This window comes from Rousettus aegyptiacus, unplaced genomic scaffold (genome assembly GCF_014176215.1).
Source record: "Rousettus aegyptiacus isolate mRouAeg1 unplaced genomic scaffold, mRouAeg1.p scaffold_m13_p_3, whole genome shotgun sequence".
Lineage (NCBI taxonomy): Eukaryota > Metazoa > Chordata > Mammalia > Chiroptera > Pteropodidae > Rousettus > Rousettus aegyptiacus.
The window spans coordinates 122,677,780-122,698,968 of record NW_023416306.1 but is presented as its reverse complement, the minus strand read 5'-3'; the positions used below and the strand labels follow the sequence as shown (position 1 = coordinate 122,698,968).

Here is a 21,189-nt window from a genome sequence, read left to right as displayed (position 1 = left end):
TGCAGGATATTTGATAAACTTTATTGAAATTATTCATCCCAGCATGAAGTGGTAAGTTCCAAATGCTTATAGTACATGTTCTTCAAAAGAAATTCACTGTGCCATTATGAACCAGGTTAATAGTATTTTGTAATATTTAAACATTATTTAAAAATATACTGTTTTTATATTGATAAAAATTGAAAAAAGCATCACAGCACTTTGGATATTTTAGTATTAAAAATGTATTTAAATACCTATTTAATGTGACAAAGAACAATGCATTGCTACAAAGGTAATTTTCAAGCTTTTAAACAGAACTAAAACCAAATATAATTCATCCAAAAGACTGAAAAATATAAAATGGGCATTTATTTGAAATTTAAAAAAAGGTTTTTGTGCAATGTGTGTGTGTGCATACATACGCATGTGTGGCAGTTTTTTTAAAAAACAATTCTTAAGCAGACAAATCTAAAAAGCGCCCTTGTCTGAGGGCAGCAACAGAAGTTGCTCTGGTATATGCATGTACTAGGTTCTCGGAGAAGCCATGTCTTCAGGTAATACTATTCAAAAGTGAAGTGGCCTTGAGAGCATTATAGCTAGCAATACTGTACTGTAATTGCTAAAAGGGTAGATCTTAAACATTTTTTTAACTAGGTGAGGTGATGGATGTTATCGTGGTAGTCATTTTTTAATATATTCATATACTAAATAATTATGTTGTGCACCTTCTAACATGTTATAAGTCAATTGTATCTCAATAAAACTGGGAGGAAAATTTTAAATGAGGTGGCATTATACGAAGGAACAAAGTTGGACAGTACTGAACTTGTGGAGAATGGAAGCTGCTCTGGACTCCAGAAAAAGCATGCTCCTCAATGTTGCTGGAGGTAACAGTGGTTCCTGATTTTATAAACAAAAAGTGAGGCAGCCCTGGGAACGCAGAGCCAAAAACATAAGATTTTATGATACCTCAAGTATCTTTTCATCTTATTTTAATGGCAGCAAGGGTTAAATATAATGTACAATAGAACACGGCTAACGTTTTTTCAAAACATATTTTTTCTAATTTTTAATAGCATGGATCGCCCTTTCAAATGAAATCACATCAGATACTGTCAATGGAAAAACAATTTACAAAGTTCTATTTACATGTAACTTTTCCAGAGGACATCTACTGCATAAAACAACTATGTGGGTTATTTCATTCAAATCACAAGAATTTGCAATTTGACGATCAAGATAATTCTTGAAATCTCTAACAGCTTGCTAATTTTTTTAAACACAAATGTTTATTTGGTCTTTTAAATAACAGGCACCCTTAGAAAATGTATTTCACCTTTACTTTAGACTTCTACTAGGCTTTAGCTACAAGTACATAGCACCAAGATCCATTTTAATAATATCAATATTAGTAATTAATATTGATTTTTAAAATACATACAATTTCATGTAGACATACTGGAAAAATTAGAACTTCAGACAAGTATGGATATTAAATTTTATAAAATGGCAATTTAAAGACTTTTAAAAAACTAACTTAAAAATGCAAACAATATTCTTTGATTAGATAACCAGGTAAGTTTAAACTGGTTAGACTATAAAACTTAGGGTCTTAGAAAATCTTTGGTTTAAAAATCAAGACTATTTGATTTTTAAAATCAACACTAATCTATTACAAAATTTTAGATAGTGTAGAAATTCCAAAAGTTACTAAAAGGCTACCAGGTGCCAGGTTTTTAAAGATCAAAGTAAACATCAGTTTTCTTCCTTGTAATTATGATTGTTGATTTTTCTGCATTCGATCAGATGAATATTCATCTTTAAAGTTATTTATGAAGAAATATTTTCTTCAATTAGATAATAAACTATTTATTGTAGTTCAGAACTGGAATGGTACAAGCAAAACACTCAACTTCTTCATATTTTGATAAATAGTAAGTGAAAAAGATATTATCCATAAGTATGACACACAATTCTAGGTGAAGCCTTGCCTATCTATGTTTAAAAAAAAAAACAGAACAAAACAAAAAAAACAAAACTTATGGGAGGAAAGGGACACATACTTATCAATGTATTGACTTACAGGACAGCGCAAGCAAAACAGCCTCACTGAAAGTGTAATGGTAGCCTTATATACCTGCTCCATGCTGGCTCACTGCCCTGCTGGAACAGTGCAGTCTCTAAAATCAAGTACATTTCCAAAGTAGTATATGAAAAGGAGAGAGAGAGAGAAACACTTGCTAACTTTAAAAAAAAATCAGCAGCCTATGACTGAAAGGGAATAGTGCAAGGTTAATCTTTGGCCCCTTTAAAACACTGGATACTAATTCAAAGAAACAAACACACCCTGTTAAGAAGGCTTATTACCACAGTACACAAGAAGCTGCCTAGTTCATTGGATAAACTGTCCACCCCAAGCCAAAGGAGCAGACATTGTGTAACTCAATTTCAAAAATTAAAAAAAAAAAAAAAAAAAAATTTAACGATAGACTTCTCTGCGACTCTTAAATGAGATTCTTCCCTTTAGAAAAATCTCCCTGTATATGATATAGCCACCTCTGAGTTTTTGAAGCCAGGATTACCCAGATTCCTGTGCCCCTGCCTTTGCCAGTTGTAATGCCTCTACCTGCTCCTGGTCCAGGGCATGGATACAGGTCTAAATCCTCTAGTACACTGGTGGTCTGGAGTCAATCTTCCCACCACAGCACACTGTTCAATTGTTCACCTTGGTACTTTGAGTAATATGAAGACAACTTTTGTTACGAGAAATTACTTTTACATAATATGGACAAAAAAAGTATAAGATGAAAGGAAACATAGTAAAAATTAGATTTACGAAGAGCAGTTTTCCTTACTGGTTGGAAAATTTGTGAGTGATGATTGAATACCATTTATGGAATTGTGCATTGCATATAGAAAATTCACACTAAACTGTTTAACACTTGATTGATATGCATGCCAGTTTCTAATTTACTTTACAGTAACCATTAGTTAAATGACCGTTTTCATGCTCCTCAGACTTAACTTCCATCATATTTATTACCTCTGATGTCATGTGTTTAACAACAGCTTTCTTTTTGCCTTCACCCTAAATGGCCAAGAGTTGGCTTTATGCCTTTTACAGGGAAAAAATAGCTTTCCTACTCAGATGCTTTTTACTCAGGGCTTTTACAAAAATGTAATAATGCCAAAAAAATAAAAATAAAAATTTAATATTGTGCACATTGTTAAAATGAAAAACTGCAATGAATTTTGACAATGCTATACTTTGAAAACTCTTAAGTGTTGCTAAGACATATCAGACAAGCGCAGTAACCTGGAATGTGCAGAAGACCATTTCTCCTAGAGATCTGCTTTTACTCCTCAACAGATGACTAAATTTTGAGTCATCTGTTTCAAAATTCTGGTATTGTGCTTTTTTTGATGGAAACAAAAAGCACATTCTTGCCAAGTTCATGTATTCTAAAATTTGGGAAAGTCTCCATATCCTGGAATAAGGAAAGCTTTGAAGTTCCTTGCACCTAAAAGGTACAATAGCAATTCTGATGTCAGCAGTGTCCCTTTTTGATTTAAAAAAGATTGGTCCTTAAAGACTGGTTGTTTTATTCTCCATTACTTCCTAAACATTTTTATAATTGTATTTTTTAACCCATCATAAACCATTTAATTAAGCTAAAACTGATTTTAGCAGAAAGTAGAAATAGTGCTTTAAAATATAAAATATCACCTACTATTGATTTTACAACTTGAAACTGGTAACAACTTGAACTAGAAGAAAAGATCTATGTAGTTTAAAAAAAAGAAAGATTTCCAGTCTTTTCCCTTCTACCCAGGAAAATTTTACATCTGATATCACCAACAGGAGCCCTTGGTGACCTTTCAAAGTCCTCCAAAGGTTACACCTTGGCCGACTTACTGGTGGTCTCCTTCAACTCGTCTCTTGCGAACTGTGAGAAAAATAAAAGAAAGTATGTTAAAAATCCCGGTTAGTTTGTACAGTGATAACTTATTTATTACAAACAAATTTCTGTATAATTCTGTTATAGTTATACAAAGATGAAATGTCTGTTTCCAGTTCAACTGGCCATTAAAATAAAAAAATTTCACATCCTTCATCCTTGTTATTTACCTGCTGAGAAATGAGGGGCTTCAAAATGAGAACTACATGTCCTAAGCTTACCTGTGTTTACATAGCCATGTTAGAAATCAAAAACGATGATTAACAATCACTTTCAAGTCATGGTGCCTGTCTCATTTGTTTATTTAAAAAGTTTATACCTCCATTAAAAAAATGATTAAGAAATTATTATGTTAAATTTTGAAATGACACTCAAGCAGCTGGGATTAGAAAGTATTAAAAGTAACTATATGGATGCTCTTCTGATTAGGCACTATAATCTATTTCCTTAGTCTGTGATAGAATATACCAAAAACAGTTTTGTCATTTTTAAAGGTGACTTGCTGCTGCTCTCCAAAGTTTCCTTCTTTTGTATCCCACAAAATGAACATACTCAGGGCTCTGACAAAACAACATACGCAAAGTAATGAAAATCTGAGACCTTGGTAATGTGGTAAAGTCATGGCTGGCTACCCTAAACCCTGGCTGCCAAAGAAGTCAGCCAACTAGTTCAGCTGATGGAGTAAAGAAAATGCAAATATCTGAGGTTCGTATACCCCAGCTTCTTCATGGCCTGGTGACCCCAAACCACTAGGTTGTGCTCAGTTGTAGCAGGCCAAGGTCAACTTCAGGATCTTGCTACCTTCACTCTCACTTATCAGCCACCAGAGTGCATTTGCCAAAAGCTATCAGCATTGTGGCACATACTATTTACAGAGGACAAAAAGCACAGGTTCTAGATCCGGAGTCAGCAACAAACAGAGTGTAAATCATGGCTGTTACTTTTTTGTAATGTGCTCTCTGTCCAGTAAGTTAACCTTTCATTCTCTGTTACAGGACAATAATATCTGTACCTCACAGTTGTGCAGTTAAAGGCATGACAAGCTGCTTACTGTAAATGACAGTGCAAAAGAAATTCTTATTTTTAGAGTACTAAGAACATAGTACACAGCTAATGAAGAGTACTCAGCTTCCTCACCTACAGTGGGGTTATAGGATGGTCCTGAGGCCCTGGCAGGCTATCTTTTTTAGGGTAAGGAAAGCCCATTTGGCTTTTATTGTTAGAGCATTTGCATTTACGCATTATTGGTTTTAATACCCTTAGCAGTAAGTTTCTCTGTTTAAGTTAGATTTTTGGCCTATTAATTTTACGCTCTCTTCTATGGAAGCAAGTAGGAAGGCAACTGCTTTTTTTTCAGCTTGAATTGACTGTTTAACAGAGGAATGAAAAGCCAACAGGTGTACTTGGCCTCCTGGCCAGGCCACGGATGCTCTACTCTCATGCTATTCTGACTGCTAGCTTTTGTTATTGGTCTTCAATGGATGAGACTAGACATTCAAGTGATGTGCATAAAATTTTGTCTGGCCATTGGCTGGGTGCTAGCTAGAAAATAAAAACAAGGAGGACTAAAGTATCAAGTTTCTATGAACATTTTAATACTTATCTAATTAAGTATGTCCCAGACTCTAATTTTAGTCCATGTTAACGAAGAACAAGTTTCATGTGTTTATTGAAATACTAAGGGGAAAAATAAAATGGAGATTTTAGTCCTCAAAAGCAAACCTAATTCATTCTCTCTCTCTCTCTCTCTCTCTCTCTCTCTCTCTCACACACACACACACACACACACACACACACAGATAGATCTCAGAAAAATATAGAAATGTCTGAGACAAACCAGATAATTCTTTAGGGTAGAACATTTTCAAGTAAATTTTGAATGGCAACAGGGTTTGGATGTTATTGACAGACCATTTCAGATGTTAAAATGAATGTTAGAAGACTAAAGACTTGATATATCCCCATTTGCGAGGTAAAGAAAAATTATATGACTGAGAGATTCTGTACAAGTTTCTTTCAAGTCTTGTTCTTAGATACTCTTTTCAGTGGCTACATATTAGACTGCATTTAAGAAAACAAAGTCTTCAGGCTTGCCAACACTGATCTGTAGGCAGAGATCAGAGTGTAGGGCTGAAAGAATAATCAAGCTAAGGGTTCTGGGAGCACAACATGGCAGAAGATGGGGCGGAGCCATTCCCGACTCCTCTTTCTCACTTGGTGCCAGCTGTTACCTTCAAGCAATTCCGTGGTTCAGCCTCTAGATGAGAGGCTTCGAAATCTGGCCTCATTACCAATTATTTGGCGATTTCTTTCCAAAATCCACTGCACTAATGTAAGTTCTCAATACTTCATGATCAGTCAATTGCAAATAAGTCCTGCTAAGCTCATATGATCTCAAACTCTAAAAATAAGAATTTCTTTAGAACTATCATTTTAAGCATGCATTCAGTGGCCTATAATGGCTCTGGTATGCTTCCCACAAAAAATCCAAAGAAATCTAATTCCTTTACCATGTAATCTTAGTGCCTTCTCCCAGCATTCTCTCTTAGCCTTCTGACATCACTTTTTATTGTTAGCTTCGAGCAGCAAATACATATTGAAAATTAATTCTGGAGGCAGCATCCTCCTATTAGAGTCAGTTCTCAAAATTTGCAGGCTGTCCTCGGAATATAAATAACTTGCTTGCTCCCACACCTGAGCTTTTATTCATGCAATTTCCCACTCTAGGAATGTCCTTATTCTCATTTTATGCCTGAGTCTAGATTTTATGCCTGAAAATCTAGTTTGGATCAGAATGAAAATGGGATGGGAGGGAGGCGCCCTAGAGAACTACCAGTACAAAGCTGTTTGCTTTCTCTCAGTCTGCTTTGTGTCAGATCATGACTCCTTTAACATGGCCTCCTCACCCTCTACACACACAGCCATGCGCAGTTACTCAACTGCTGAATATCAACATAAAGCAGCCTAGGAAATAGTTTTTACCTATTCCCTCATCTTCCATCTGCCAAAAATCTCCCTTACTTTTTTTCTTATAGAAATCTGGGCAAAGTGCCTGCCACAATCACTTCCTCAAAAGAGCACAACTGCTAAGGCCTTGCAAAGGTTGGCATCCCTGTTGTTGGGTGACATGGGCTCTCACACTGCTACTCTCCTATATAACAGCTGCTGGGATCACTTGCCTGCCGGGAGGGACACAGATGACACTGATGGTTGGGGCTACAAATCTGTTGGTAGGATCCTGAGATAGCTAAGGTAGTTTCAGAGAACAGAAAAAACGGAGGATGCTTCTGGCTTAAGTTTATTGCTATTTAATTCCCAGAAATTAAACTTTGAGCAGCAATCAAATTCTATCACTTTCTTTATTGACTTTATAAATCTTTATTAAGTATCTACTACTGTCAGGCATAGTTTTAAGAGACTCAAACAGATACATATGGACTCTGTCCTCAAAGAGCTTGAAAAAAGTCTTTGAAAATAGACAATTACAATGAAGTATAACTAACTAAGTAAAAACTTTTTTTAGAGCCAATAATCTATGTTCTTAAAGCTCTCAAATTATTTGTGAAGTTCAGACTTGAGCAAAATCAAATACCTGAAGGAAACTATAGAAGCCAACTAGTGAACCAATACTAAAACATTTAGCATGACTCTGGAAACTATATCTAGAATCAAAAATATCAACACATATGAATTTTCTCTTTTAAAAAGCAAGAGGGTAAAATAGTCTATGGGAAACTATAGTCATCTAAGGACAGAAAAGGTTTGAACTAATACTTTTCCCCCAGTGATCTCAATTAAAGGAAAGAAGCTGTATTTTTTCTGCTCCAGAAACCTTTAAGGAATTCAAATTCAAATACAGCTGAAGCTTAAAACCACCACATTACTTTGAAATGTTACTCCATTTGAGAAGTTTTATTTTAATTCTTGTCTAAATGCATATTTTAAAATATTTCAATGACAAACACCAAACTTAAAAGAAGTGTCGATTTTTAGACATGTGCAGAAACAAAATTAGAAGCATCCTATTTTTTAATTCAGCTTTGGTTGGAAAATTTATTTCAAGCAGAAGCCATAAGCCTCAACAGTTCAAGAGGAACCATGAAAGGAAGGGAGACTCCTGACCTAGATGTGTGCAGTGAGAAGACCAACTGCCTAGTAATAGCTGTTAGGGAGACTGGTAAGTACAGCGAACATTTACATACCATTGACTATAAAACTTAGGTTAAAGTTATAATTATTCTGTATTTTATCATATAAGACTAAATTTCTCTCTAGGCCTATTTGAGAAAAAGGGCAAAACCTTTCCTGTAATGTTGAAGTCTTTGCTTTGATAGCACCAAGTGGTGATTTGTAGTTGAGAACAAAATACTTGTTATAGGAAGCATTTATTATAATATTTGTTGGAAACTTTGTTTACTTAAAGTTGTGAAATGATTGTTACGAGAAATAGATTTTACCCACTAACTAACCCAATAATCACTACAACCTTACTTAAACTGACCAGATTCAATCAGTATAAAAAGGACCCCGTAGATTTTAGAAACAAAGGCCAAATAATCTCTCTGTTAAAATTTATTTTAAAAGTAAAAAAAAAAAGTTCCTTCAATACATTAGCTCAATGGTACGATTGGGAAATCTGACTTGATACGGCATACATCTTACCTAAATCATTGTTTTTTGTTATAGCATCCGCTGCCCTGGTTCGGGGTCCCTGCTGTGTAAACTGATATCCAAATTTAAGGATATTTGTATTTTCCTCAAGCATCTTGGCAATTTCCAATTCTACAGCCGTCCCCAACTGCTGCCTCTGGAATAATCAGAGATACAGAACAGTATTAATAAACTAGATCAAAATGCTTTTCCAGGTAAGTCAAGACTAAGACATTGAAGTACATACTGTTTCTGTTGGTCTTTTAAAGTTTCCCCAATTTTTTACAACGTACATAAGAGAAACAAAATTTTAAAGTTCAGTACACATCATACAGACATTAAAGAGTTGTGTCTTACCACAATGAGATACCGCTTCATACCCATAGAATGACTATAATCAAAAACACAGGCAATGACAAGGGTTGGCAAGGATATGGACAAACTGGGACCCTCACATATGCTATAAGGACTGTAAAATGGTGGAGTTGCAGTTGCTGTGGAAAACAAGTTGGCTATTCTCAAAAAGTTAAACACAGAGTTATCATATGACAGAGCAACTCCACTCCTAGGTACATACCCATGAAAAATGAAAACATATGTTCATATAAGAATTGGCATATGAATATTCACAGCAGCATTATTCCTAATATTCAAAAAGTAGAAACCCAAATGCAATGGAATATTATTCAGCCATAAATAAGAATAAGTACTTATATATGCCATGACATGGATGAACCTCCAGAACATTTTGCTAAGGGAAAGGCGGCAGGCAGAAACGACCATATATTACATAATTCCATTTATATAAATTGTCCAGAATAGGCAAATAGCGACAGAAAGTAGTTTAGTGGTTATCAGGGGCTTGTGGGAGGGGTGAAAAGGGAGTGACTGCTAATGGGTATGAGGTTGCTTTGTGGGGTGATGAAAATGTTCTGGAATTAGACAGTGGTGATGGTTTCAAAACTCTATGAATATACTAAGAACCTATACTAAAAATATTAAGTTAATATTCTGGATGCCTCAAATGCCCTCTCATTCCCTTTTGTGCCACGACCATCCCAAATGGCTCCCTGAAAGCCCTCCTCCCACCTGCCTCGAGTCCCCAAGCCCTATGCAGCAATGTGGGCTGTAGCTTCCTCAAAGTTACTGCTGTAGCACTGACCTGATTGTCAATCTTGAGCTCTGCCAGGGTTTCATTATCCCTTAAAGCATCAATTAGTGCTAGGATCCCAGCTCCTGTAATAAAGTTGGACTCTATATTTAAGCTTTTCAAATGTTTGTTCACTCTCAGCATATCAGCAAAAGCCTAGAAATTAAAAGAAAATATTTGGAGATTAAAATTTGACAGCACCTATTACACACTGTATGTGCCCTGGCATGTAGTCATAAATCTAATATTATCAATAGCAGCTTACTTACAATAGCGACGGGGTCATTGCTTCGCGTGGCTGCAAGACTGAAATATTTCACATGTGTGTTGGTTTCCAAAGCCTTTGCAAAACCTTTTAGGGTTGGAACCGGTATATTCTGGAAAGACAATAGTGTGAGACATTAATACATTTCAGTGTTCAGGACATTCAGACCATTAATCACATATTTTTGTATTTACTTTTCCTCATTAAAATATAGCCAGAAATTATATAAACACACAACAGTTAGTCTTACAAATGAAAACAAACAATTCAGTCTCCCCTGTATCTATCTGACTTCTGTATTATGGTAAATTTGTATAAACTGTTGACCTGGAGCAGAGTATATATATGTCAACCATTTCTCTAGCATTTAGGTTCAAGAAACTCTTGCTATTCTACATTTAATTATTCATGTTATAAGAAGTCAGCACTTGAGTATTCAAAGTGAATCCACTTTCTACAAAGAGAAAGATGTGGGAACCCACCTCTAGTGAGTATGATTCCTGAGGCAGATGACATACTGTTCTCAGTCCTTTAGTTTTAACTCCAAGGTATTATGAGAGATTAACCCTACACTACTTGAAATGTGGAAACACGTAGTTCTAGAAGGCACAAATTTTTTCCTTTAGTATTAAGACTTCAATTCTCTGTAGCTTGGTTATTTTCAGATCATTACTGTTGACTTAGAGACAGAGATATATGGGGAAAGAATTTTTAAAGGATTAATAAAATTTGTGATCAACTAGGGATATTAGCTTTTTCCAAGGCTTTCATTCCTCCACTTACAGGAAAGAACACTCGCTAGAAGGGCACAGAGGTTTTATACCCCAGGTTCTGTAATTCCAGATGCTACCTCCAGCCCCAATTCAGATAAAACAAGATTTAAAATGAGGAACTTGGAATAAAGCTATTATGTAATGGCCAATACTCATGAGATAATTTGAGTTTATTCTTTGGTAACTAGTTATCCCTATGCCCTTGTAACTCATTTCTTCATTTATTCCAGTAAAGAGCTTTAATTAAGATCCCAGAAAGCCCTCTTCTAAGTGTTTACTCAAGGAAATAAAAACATGATTACACAAAACATGACTGGATGTGAATGTGTGGTGGTTTTACTCATCATCATCCCAAACCAGAAGTAACCCATATGTCTGTCAACTGGTGAATGGATAAACAAACTGCACCATAGTCATACAATACAACACTATTCAACAACATAGAGGAACAAACTACTGATAAATGCAACAACACGGATGAATCTCAAATGCATTAGGCTAAATGAAAGAAGACTCAAAGACTACATACTATATGATTCCATTTATATGATTCTGTAGAAGGCAAAATGACAGGGAAAGAAAACAAATTAGTGATTGACAGGGGCTAGAGCTGGGGTCAGAGAATGATGATGGGGCATGACACGTTCTACATATGATTGTGGCGGTGGTTGTACAACTGTATGCCTTTGTCAAAACTCATAGAACTATACACTAAAAAGAGAAAATTTTATTGTAGGTTAATTAAACCTTAAGAAACCTGATTTAAAAAAAAATTAAAAAATAAAAAATAAAAACCAAAAGACTAATCTTAAAAGTAGGCAGTACTTTGGAAGCCAAAGAGATTTATACTGACAAGTATGTAGGATTTACATTTTCATATGATACTCTATAAAAACTAAGTCAGAATAATACTGTAATACTTTAATTTCTAAAATATGAAGAAATCTGTGTTAGCAGGCTACTGGGAGCAAAAACTTTACCTTTATTTAGAAGGAATTAAACTATATCAAAACTGCCCAACTCTCATCCTAGATCTACTTGACTCAAAGCAATTTAAAACTTTGTTTGCTTAGCATAGCTACCTTTATATTATTCAAATTAACTTCAACAAGACGAGCATCATTTTCTTTAATTCTCTTTAAACTTTCTTCAACATTGGTTGGATTTGGTGGTTCATCAAATACTGGAACAATCTTTTCACCTTTTACTACATCTGTAATAATAAATGAGAAGAGCAAGAGTCTCACTGGTTTGACACTATTACAGTGGGTGCATACATGAACTTTCTAACACATATAACATACACAAATATACTCAGAAGAATGAAAAGTTTCTTCTTCATGATTTCTTAATGACCTTTTATGTGTTGACATATTTAAAGCACTCAAAATTTTACTGGACATATACCAAGCATAATTCAACATTTCTTTGTAATGTATCAGCCTTCAAAAATGAATATTTTCCCTGCCTCTTGGTGTATTAAGATATCTTTATCGCTAAAATATATTTGAAAACACAAACCAATATTCCCATTTATTTTAAGCAATGTTTAAGATAAAGTTTGAATATGATCAAATCTAATATTTCCTACCATTTTCTCTGAGATCAAATAATTACTGTAAAGGCAGTAAGAATCATGGACTTGAATAAATAAATATAGCCTTGATGAGAAGAGTAAGGTGACGGAAGGACACCTTATCATGGAGAGTACTACGCAACGGGAAAGGGGGAGGATTCTCTACTAGGAAGAATAGGAATAGAGAATGGGGAGACAGAGAGAGGTATTGGTACACACAGCTGCTGCTGAGGCAGAAATTCCAAAAATTACTGCTCTCCTTCATTCATACCCCCAATCTTTCACCATATATACGGTACCCATGCACATGGCCAGGATACAACTATGCAAAATTAAAAGAGGACCTGGAAGTCCTGAGCCCTCTAATAAGATAAGTGTGCTCTGACATGTATGTGGAGGTCTATGAACACCCTATAACAGGCAAACTTTTATGGATAAACTTTCTGGGGAGAGCAACTATAGCACCAGATCCTCAAAGAGGTGAAGGACTACAAAAATGTTAGGAACAATTGACATGGAAAGACTGACAGGCTCATTTTCTGGCTCACTTCTTCCTATCTGCTCTCCTCTAGCTTTTAGGAGCAAAAATCATCTTAAAAGAAGGTATATGCTTATTCATACAATAAATTCCCTTGAAGAGCACTTTGTTCTTTTCAAATAAAACACACACAGACACACACACACACACAGCTTCTGGTGGAGATCAACTTAGATGAAGGTCTGAAAATTATATTTCTGAGGACAGTTCAAAGATCTGGATATAATTAGCTTGGAAGTATATATTAAAAGAAAGTAATCTTGTTTTCAGATTTATCCTGTTGAAGGAGAAGAGAAAAATTTCATGTTGTTCTGCAAGGCTGGGTTAGAATTTTGCCAGGAGGCAGAATTTAGTTCGATACAAAGGAAGAGCTTCCTAACAGAGCTCTGCTAAAATAACAGAATGGGTCCCTCTCATGCATTTCAGCAGGGCAGTCTTCCTCAAGGTGGTAGATTAAGGAGACTGAAGAAGAGCTTCCTCTCTGAATGGAAAATTGAACAAGTTCTTTCTCAATTTAAAATTTTATAAAAACCAAAAGAGTCCTTTCCCCATGCCATAGAATGCATATATTTAAGGAGCTTTGCTCTCTAATAAGATAATGGTTCCAGTCAATGAGATGCTAAAACCATTATGGGGAACTTTAAATGGATGGATCAGGCTGCAACATTTGAATCCACTGATCAAACCTAACACATTTTCCAAAGAGGAATGGCCAGACATGATATGCTTCCTAATGTGATTCAATCACCACCTAGAAAGCTTTCTTGCCCAAAAACAAAAACCAAAAAACTGCACCTGAATCTGATCAAGCCTCTAGAAAATAACAGTTTACAGAAACATAGGAGATAGAAAAACATGGAAAATGAAAGCACAGGTTGCAGTCAGCCAAATCCAGAATGTGGAAAATTCTATGTAACTATTAGCCCAGTTTCTCCCAGAAATAAATGGCATTAAGAAAGGGGAAAGAGGTTGAGGAGGAGAACTATTAAGAAATTAAGAAAAACTGAACCTACATGACAACAAAATGCAATGTGACCCTTATTTGGACCCTGAGTGGAACAAAGCAACTGTGGAACATTTTTGAGAAAACAGGGAAGTCTGAACATGGACTGGGTATTAGATAATATGAAATTATTGTTAATTTTTAAGTTTGATAATGGCATGTTAAAAGTCCTTACTTGGGAAAGACATATATGGAAATATTTATGAGTAAAGCAATACAAACAGGATATACTTTTAAGTATTCCAGGAAAAAAAAGGGGTGGGGAGAGGTGAGGAGGGAGGCAGATGCTGAGAGATACAAGGCTGGCAAAATATTAAAAAGAGCTGAAGCTGGGCGATGGATATATTATTCTCTCTTCCACTATATATGCTTGAACATTTCTACCACGAATTATAGAACATTCATAAATTAGAATGTAATACAGATGTCTGAATGAGATAGCTCTGTACGTTCCAACCAGGAAACATTATATATTGCTAAGTGATACACCTTCTAGCATGTGTTAAAATCCTCACTACTGACTTTAAGTGACATTCAAGTTAGTTCCTTAATCATTCCAAAACCTCAGCTCCCTCACATGCAAATTAAGGATAATAATAATATCTACTTCATAGAATTGTTTTTAAGTGTTAAATGAGAACAAGTCACATTAAAGAGCTGTGCACAGAACATGGCCCATAGTCAGCATTCAAAAATATCAGCCAATAGTACTTTTTTAGAAAATTAAGTTGCAAGAGCTATCTATAGTATAATCCCATTTTTTGTAAAAAAAAAAAAAAAAAAAAAAAAAAGATTATATACATATATAAGTTTGCATAAACATACTATGAAGTCTAGAAGGATACAAACCAACTTGCTAATAATTAGGGTTGGGGGTGTGGAGAGTAGGAGGCATGATGGCTACAAATAGACACTTTTACTTCCTACCTTACACATTTAGGTATTGTTAAAATGTGCTACAAAAGTATGTATTACTTTGGTAATTTTAAAACATCCTATAAATGAATTTTTTAAAAAGCTTTGGTTTAGGCTATTTAATACTTTACATCAGAATAAAAGGTTTAGTTAGGAGCGAAATAGTTCTGTGGTTTCTCTTGAATCTGATTTTATAATGTACTTTGTCAGCACTGTTTTGGATTTCTTGAAAATCATTAACATTGAAAAAAGAATGTCAACAAAAGCCACATTTGATTAGCTCTTATACTGTTTACCATTAGTATTATTTAGTGAGGTGTGAGTGGTTCCTATATTTGCTGATACAGTAAGCATAAAATATTTAATATTCTATTTTCAATGGTTTTCTATGCCCATGCCATCTAAATGTATATACTGAAGTTGAGACATGGAGAAAACAAAATATATTTTAATGAAGAATTGGAATTCACAAAGCAGTATAAGTACTTACTTGAAAAATGTTCTTGATCAACACCATTACTGCTTCCCACTATATTACACAACTGCGTATTTGTTATCAAATTGTGCATCCCAAGAATAGCTATAAACATAGAAAAAGAAAATTATCTTTTATTTCCATCAGTTTTAAACATAAAGAATTTAAGAATCAAAAATTTCTATCAAACATTTTAACATTCTCTTTAACATTTTCCTACTCGATTAAATACAGATTTTTCAGCCGAAAAAAAAAAAAGAGACAAAGTGATTAAAAATTACCTACAATCTCTTTCTCTTCAATGCCCTTATTATTTTCCCCACATTTCTGAATTCAGACATATAGCTGTAGCCTGCCTAACCCTAAAGGTAAATCTATGCTTAGCTCCGACTGGTGGCTATGAAAGAAAATTGAAATGATCTATTTTTGCTGTTCATCTTTCTCACAAGGTTTCTAACAAAATCATGCTATTCAGGACAGATTTTCAACTTAACCTTCACTATCTGTTAACTCACATATTAATTTACATTTGTATTTTAGCTAAGAGTAGAATAATAAAAGTATGATTGAATTCTCATGTTTAAGATTAAAATAGCATCCCTCAAAAATGATATGAGAAATAAATTTGGTTTTTGTTTTTGATGTCTTTTTACATAAATGGGGCAGAAGCTACCGTGTGCCCAGGGCCCATTCTGCAATGATGAATGCACTATTTACAAATCCATCAGTCCTCAACACCCAGGAATAAGACACCTGTCCTGGCTGTAGCACCACACCTTGATCATCTCTTTCCTGGGTCCTTCCAAAAGAGCCATCACTGGTCCTTTCAAACGTTAGTTCTTGGGACTAAGACTTCCCCATGTGTCATATTTTTCTATCTAAGAAAATGGGTGTGTGTGGAGATAGGTGGGAGAGACAACAGTCCAGAAATAACAGGGAGGTTTGGAGTGTCCCACATATACTTCAGAAAAGTTGGGAGAGTGGTGAGTATAGTTCAGGGGCTGACTGTTACCCAAATGCTTTCCAGTTACCTATCTTGGAGCCTTTCTGACAAAACTGGAGACTCTTTTTCAGAGCTCAGATGGGACAACTTCTAGCTGAGCACACCAAGTGATGGAATATTTTTATAAAGACTTTCTAAAAGAGCAACATGACAAAAGATTTCAAATAATACAATTCCATTAACATAAACATTTCACCATGAGAGAATGTAAAGAAATGAAATTCTGTATGTCAGATTCGCAGTATAAACAACAAAGCCAAATACGTGGTCACTAATTCAATAGCACTTTGCTGGGCAAAACATGCATTTGTATAATATATGTATAGGTGTGTGCTGGTGTCCCCCCCCCCCCTTCACACTCATTCACATTAATGTGTTTTAGGGTATACCTGCGAGGTCACACAATTCTGTATCAGAAGCACTTGTCAAAGCTTCTTCTAATTCAGGATCAAGAGATACTTTTTCTTCCGTAAAAGTCTGTACAGGTTTCTGTTTAGGAATAAATATTTTCCCTGTAAAATAAAGTGGTTTGTTAATTTCACTACTGCAATTAACTCATTACCATTTCACTCTTCTAACAAAAATTATGAGATGTGCAACTGAAGCTAAAATAAAAAGTCAAGCTTAACATCTACAATAATTCTGTTTCATCTTTAATATATATTTATAAGTTTCCAGGGCAATACTTTGGCCATGCAAGTTAGAATGGGGAAAAAAAAATCAACCATGAAATTTTCTCATTTGTGGAAATATAAATAGGCTCTTTTTGGAGTAACTCCGAGTCACTCCACAATTATTGAATCAAAAAATAAAGGAATAAAGCAATAAAAACAAAAATCTAAAATTTTAAAGAGATTAAAAAAAACAATTCGCTTTCTTATTCTTAAGTAACAAATTGTTACAGTCCCTTGGAGGATGGCAGAGAACAATTATTGCAGAAATGCAAGATCTAATTGCGAAGAAATTCCTGTATGTCCTGTGTGGTATTTTAAAACTTTGGATCACTGTTCTTCTAAGCCTCGATGGACACTAACAAGGCTATCTATTAAGAAATTAGTTATTCTAGAAACCTAGAATATTTATGTGAAAAATCAATATTTTATTAGCATACGTTCAATGGAAGATTGAAAATATGAAGGGAATGAAAAATCAGGATATAACTGCAGCACAAGCTGACCAAACAAGACATACTCACATATGGCGGGGACTGGGTTATCAAGATTGCCTCTGGTTTCTCTCCCAAGACAGGTGAAAATTCTAACTAATTATCTGGAAAGGCCTATGTATGGATTCACAGAAGGGCCAACTATTTTCTTTTCTAAGGGGAAACAGTCATGGAAATATGTGAGAATATTGGACCTGATTAATCTATGCAGTGCTCTATCAAAAGAAATGTTTGTGGGCTTATAATTAGTGTAGTGAGTATTGTGCACCTCTTGTTCAAGGTAAATATCAATCAGTATAGACAGAAGGAATCCTTCCACAATACAAACTACTTGCTCCCAGGAGTCTGGCCAAGGCTGGGCAGCTATTTTCTGCTATATCCATCCACAGGACCTTAATTTATAGTATTATATTTTTAGCATTTCCATTTGGTTCTTTAAAAAAAATTTCCATGTCTGCTGAAACTCCTCATCTCTTACACGTGCTGTGCACCTGGTCCATCAGATTCTTTGGCATTTCTGTTTTAGTTATCCCCGACTGATAACTCCACTATCTGGATCACCTCTAGGTCTTCTACTGACTGTTTTCTTTCTTGACAATGAGTCACCTGTTCCTTAAGATCTTTGACTACATGCTGGGCATTTTGAGGGAAATTACATTTATCCCCAGAAAGGAGCATATCCCTTAGGTCAGGGCTGAATAACATGCTCTACAGTTGAGCTGAATCTGGCTTTGTTGCAACTTTAGTTTGATTCAATTTCTCAATGGCTCCAAACATTTTGAGGACAGAATCAGGACTTTTTCTTCAGCAAGGCCTGGGATCAGAACCCTGGTGAGGTTCTAGAGATCTCCCGAGCTGCCTACTTTTTGAACTGAGAAGTGAGAGAGATTTTTCGTAATGTGTAGCCCATTCTGCCAGCATTTGACTGAGGAGCTAGCTCTCTTTGTTTTCCATTCCCATCCTCTGCTTTTTGGGCCTTGGCAGATCTTGCAGCCCCACTCGTCTCCTCTATAGTCTGTGAAGTTGTGCATGGCCCAGAAGGGACTGCTCTAAACTATCCTGGCTCTCTCTGGTTCTCCCCCAGCTGAAAACGTATGCCTTGGGAACTTTCAGCTCTGCTTCATTGCCCCTGTTCTTGGTACAGTATCCCTGACACTAAATCCACACCTGTAACAAAGAATTGGGGGTGGGGGTGGGTAGTGCAGGCTCTCACTCTGTCTCTAGAGCTGCACTGTCCAATGTGGTAGTCACTAGCCACATGTGACTATATAAATTTAAATCAATTCAATTTAAAAATTCAGTTCCTCAGCCACACTAGCCACATTCCAAGTGCCTGACAGCCACATTTGGTTAGCACAAATATTGAAGATTTCTATCACTGCAGAAAGTTCCAGTGGACAGCACAGGTCTAGGGCTTCTTTGGATTCTAATCTTTCCTGCTAGCCGTCCCATGGTCATTAAACATTTGTTAAAAGTTAGGCTGATTTCTCCTTATTCCTTTCTGGTGTTTTTCTCCCTTTCCCTATATTTCAGCCAGTAAAGGGAGCAGGAGTAAATTATCTTTTTTTGAAGGACATGTCATGTTCTGGAGTCATTTAGATTTGTGTCCTCAAGCTCTCTGACAGGTGTTTGTTTGTTTTAAACTAAGATTATGTAGCTTATACTGCTTGATTTGGTGGTTATGGTGAGAATAATATGTCTCTTGCTACTTTCTACATCTGAATCAGAAGTCTTTATGGTCAAGTATTTTTTTTTTATTTAAAAAATGGCACTTGGTCAATCTATAGTGTATTTATATTAGTAAGGATGTTTCTAACTGCATATTAAAAGTAGTTCAAACTGGTGTTTCTCAAGCGTTGATGTCCACCTCATTCACCTAGTGTTCTTACTACAGTGCAGATTCTGATGCAGGAGGCCTAACGCGAGTTCTGATATTCTGCATTTCTAACCAATGTCCCAGGTGATGCTGATACCGCTGAGCCATAGGCCAATATTAAAGCCTCAAGTGTTCGAACCATATGTATTTTTATTATCTCACTTAATAAGTCCACGGGTGATGGTGATGGTTGTAGGGTTGGTTTGCTACCTTAATGTTTACATCAAAGATCCAGCCTCATTCCATTTTTCTTTTGGCTATAACTAGAACGGCACCCTTTGTTCTTAGGCTGTCAGTCTCAAGATGACCTTTATACACCACATCCTCACGCAAATAAGGTCAAGGCAGGCAGGAAGGAGCGCTTTCTCAATTGTCAGCTTTTATAAGGAGAACTGGTCAGAAGATTTCTCTTGTGGTCTCAATGACCAGCATTGGGTCAACATGTCCCTGCCCCAGCTGCAAGGGTGGCTAGAAAAGCAAGCATTATTTGGCATTTTCAGTCTATTTCAGAGATGGGTTTTGCCAGTATGGAAGAAGGGATTTGTAAATGGTGAAAAAGAAATTATAGTGTTTATACCAATACTGAGTGGATGAAGTACAGTTCTGTGCTTCCTTAATTCCCTGAAATTTCACTATAGCTACATTTACATATTCTGCATGTTTGTCCATCTTCTGTGAGCTTTTCAAGCCCTTTCAGTGGGTTGTTCATCCCTGCATCCTTGCCTAGCACACAGTAGGCAATCCAATTTGTTGAATAAATAATTTGGTGGAAACAAAAAGCATTCGCCCACAGAACTTTAAAAATTCTGATGTCTGAGTCCCACCCTCAGAGAGTCTGATTTAATTGGTCTGGTGTGCTGTATGGAACATCTGAATTTTCAAAAGCTCTCTAGGGATTCTGATGTGTAACAGCCAAGATCAAGAATCATGGATTATGGTATTCACTTACTAAGCAAAACCACATAAGCTATCAAATAGTTATCCATGTCTTATTTTAGGGACCAATGGAATCTAAAACATTATAGAAATCTAAAATGTTTATTTTTGTTATCCTCATCCACATTCCACAGAGGTATTATTCATATCTAATTTTTCCCCATACATAACTTTTGCTAATACTTAAAAACATAAAATGAATCTCATCAAGAAAAATGATAAAACACAAAATTTTCAAGGCCTATAGAAATTCTGTGATACACAATTTTGCTATTTTCTATACAGCTCTGAAATAGTTTGGTACCTCTCCTGGCACTCTTCTTTATAATACCTTTATCTGTATGTAAAGATACAATATTGTATTTTTACCAATACAAAAAGTAATTACTTTATATTTCTTCATGGTTAGTTTAACACTTATATAAGAATGATCTTTTAATGTATATAAAATCTAGTTATAGGACATTAAAATTTAATTTTGTAAGAAAGAATGAAATAGGCAGAACTTAAGTTTAGTATTATGAATATAAAATCTAATGGGTTCTTCCCAAATTGATTGGTAAACTTAAACAAAACCTTAACAAATCTTAGCTATTTGCATGAAGTGACAAGGTGATGCTAAAATTCATGTGGAAATCCAAGGTACCCAGAATAGTTGAACAATCTTGAAAAAGAACCAATTTCAAAACTTAATACAAAGTTACTGTAATCAAGATAGTGTATGGTGCTTACAGACAGACATTTAAATCAATGAAACAGAATTAGATTCCAGAAATAAGCTTTTAGATTTATGTTCAACTGAATTTCTACAAGGGTACCAAGACAATTCAATTGAGAAAGAATTGTCTTTTCAACAAATGGTGCTGGGACAATTCGATACCTACATGCAAAAGAATGAAGTTGGATCCCTCCATCTCACACGA

General features: G+C 35.4%; 1 protein-coding gene across 7 annotated transcripts in view; it reads right to left on the bottom strand.

Annotated features, from left to right (window-relative positions):
• TMOD3 (tropomodulin 3) overlaps positions 1–21,189 on the bottom strand; it is a 57,915-nt gene continuing 36,726 nt past the window's right edge. For all 7 annotated transcript variants that reach the window (XM_016162679.2, XM_016162682.2, XM_016162678.2 and 4 more), the window contains 7 exons: positions 16,679–16,801; positions 15,302–15,391; positions 11,862–11,992; positions 10,011–10,118; positions 9,754–9,897; positions 8,604–8,748; positions 1–3,929 (listed from right to left, as the gene is read on the bottom strand). In XM_016162679.2, the coding sequence (XP_016018165.1) occupies positions 3,895–3,929; positions 8,604–8,748; positions 9,754–9,897; positions 10,011–10,118; positions 11,862–11,992; positions 15,302–15,391; positions 16,679–16,801 (776 nt within the window). In that variant the 3' untranslated portion in view covers positions 1–3,894. The remainder of the gene's footprint in view (positions 3,930–8,603; positions 8,749–9,753; positions 9,898–10,010; positions 10,119–11,861; positions 11,993–15,301; positions 15,392–16,678; positions 16,802–21,189) is intronic.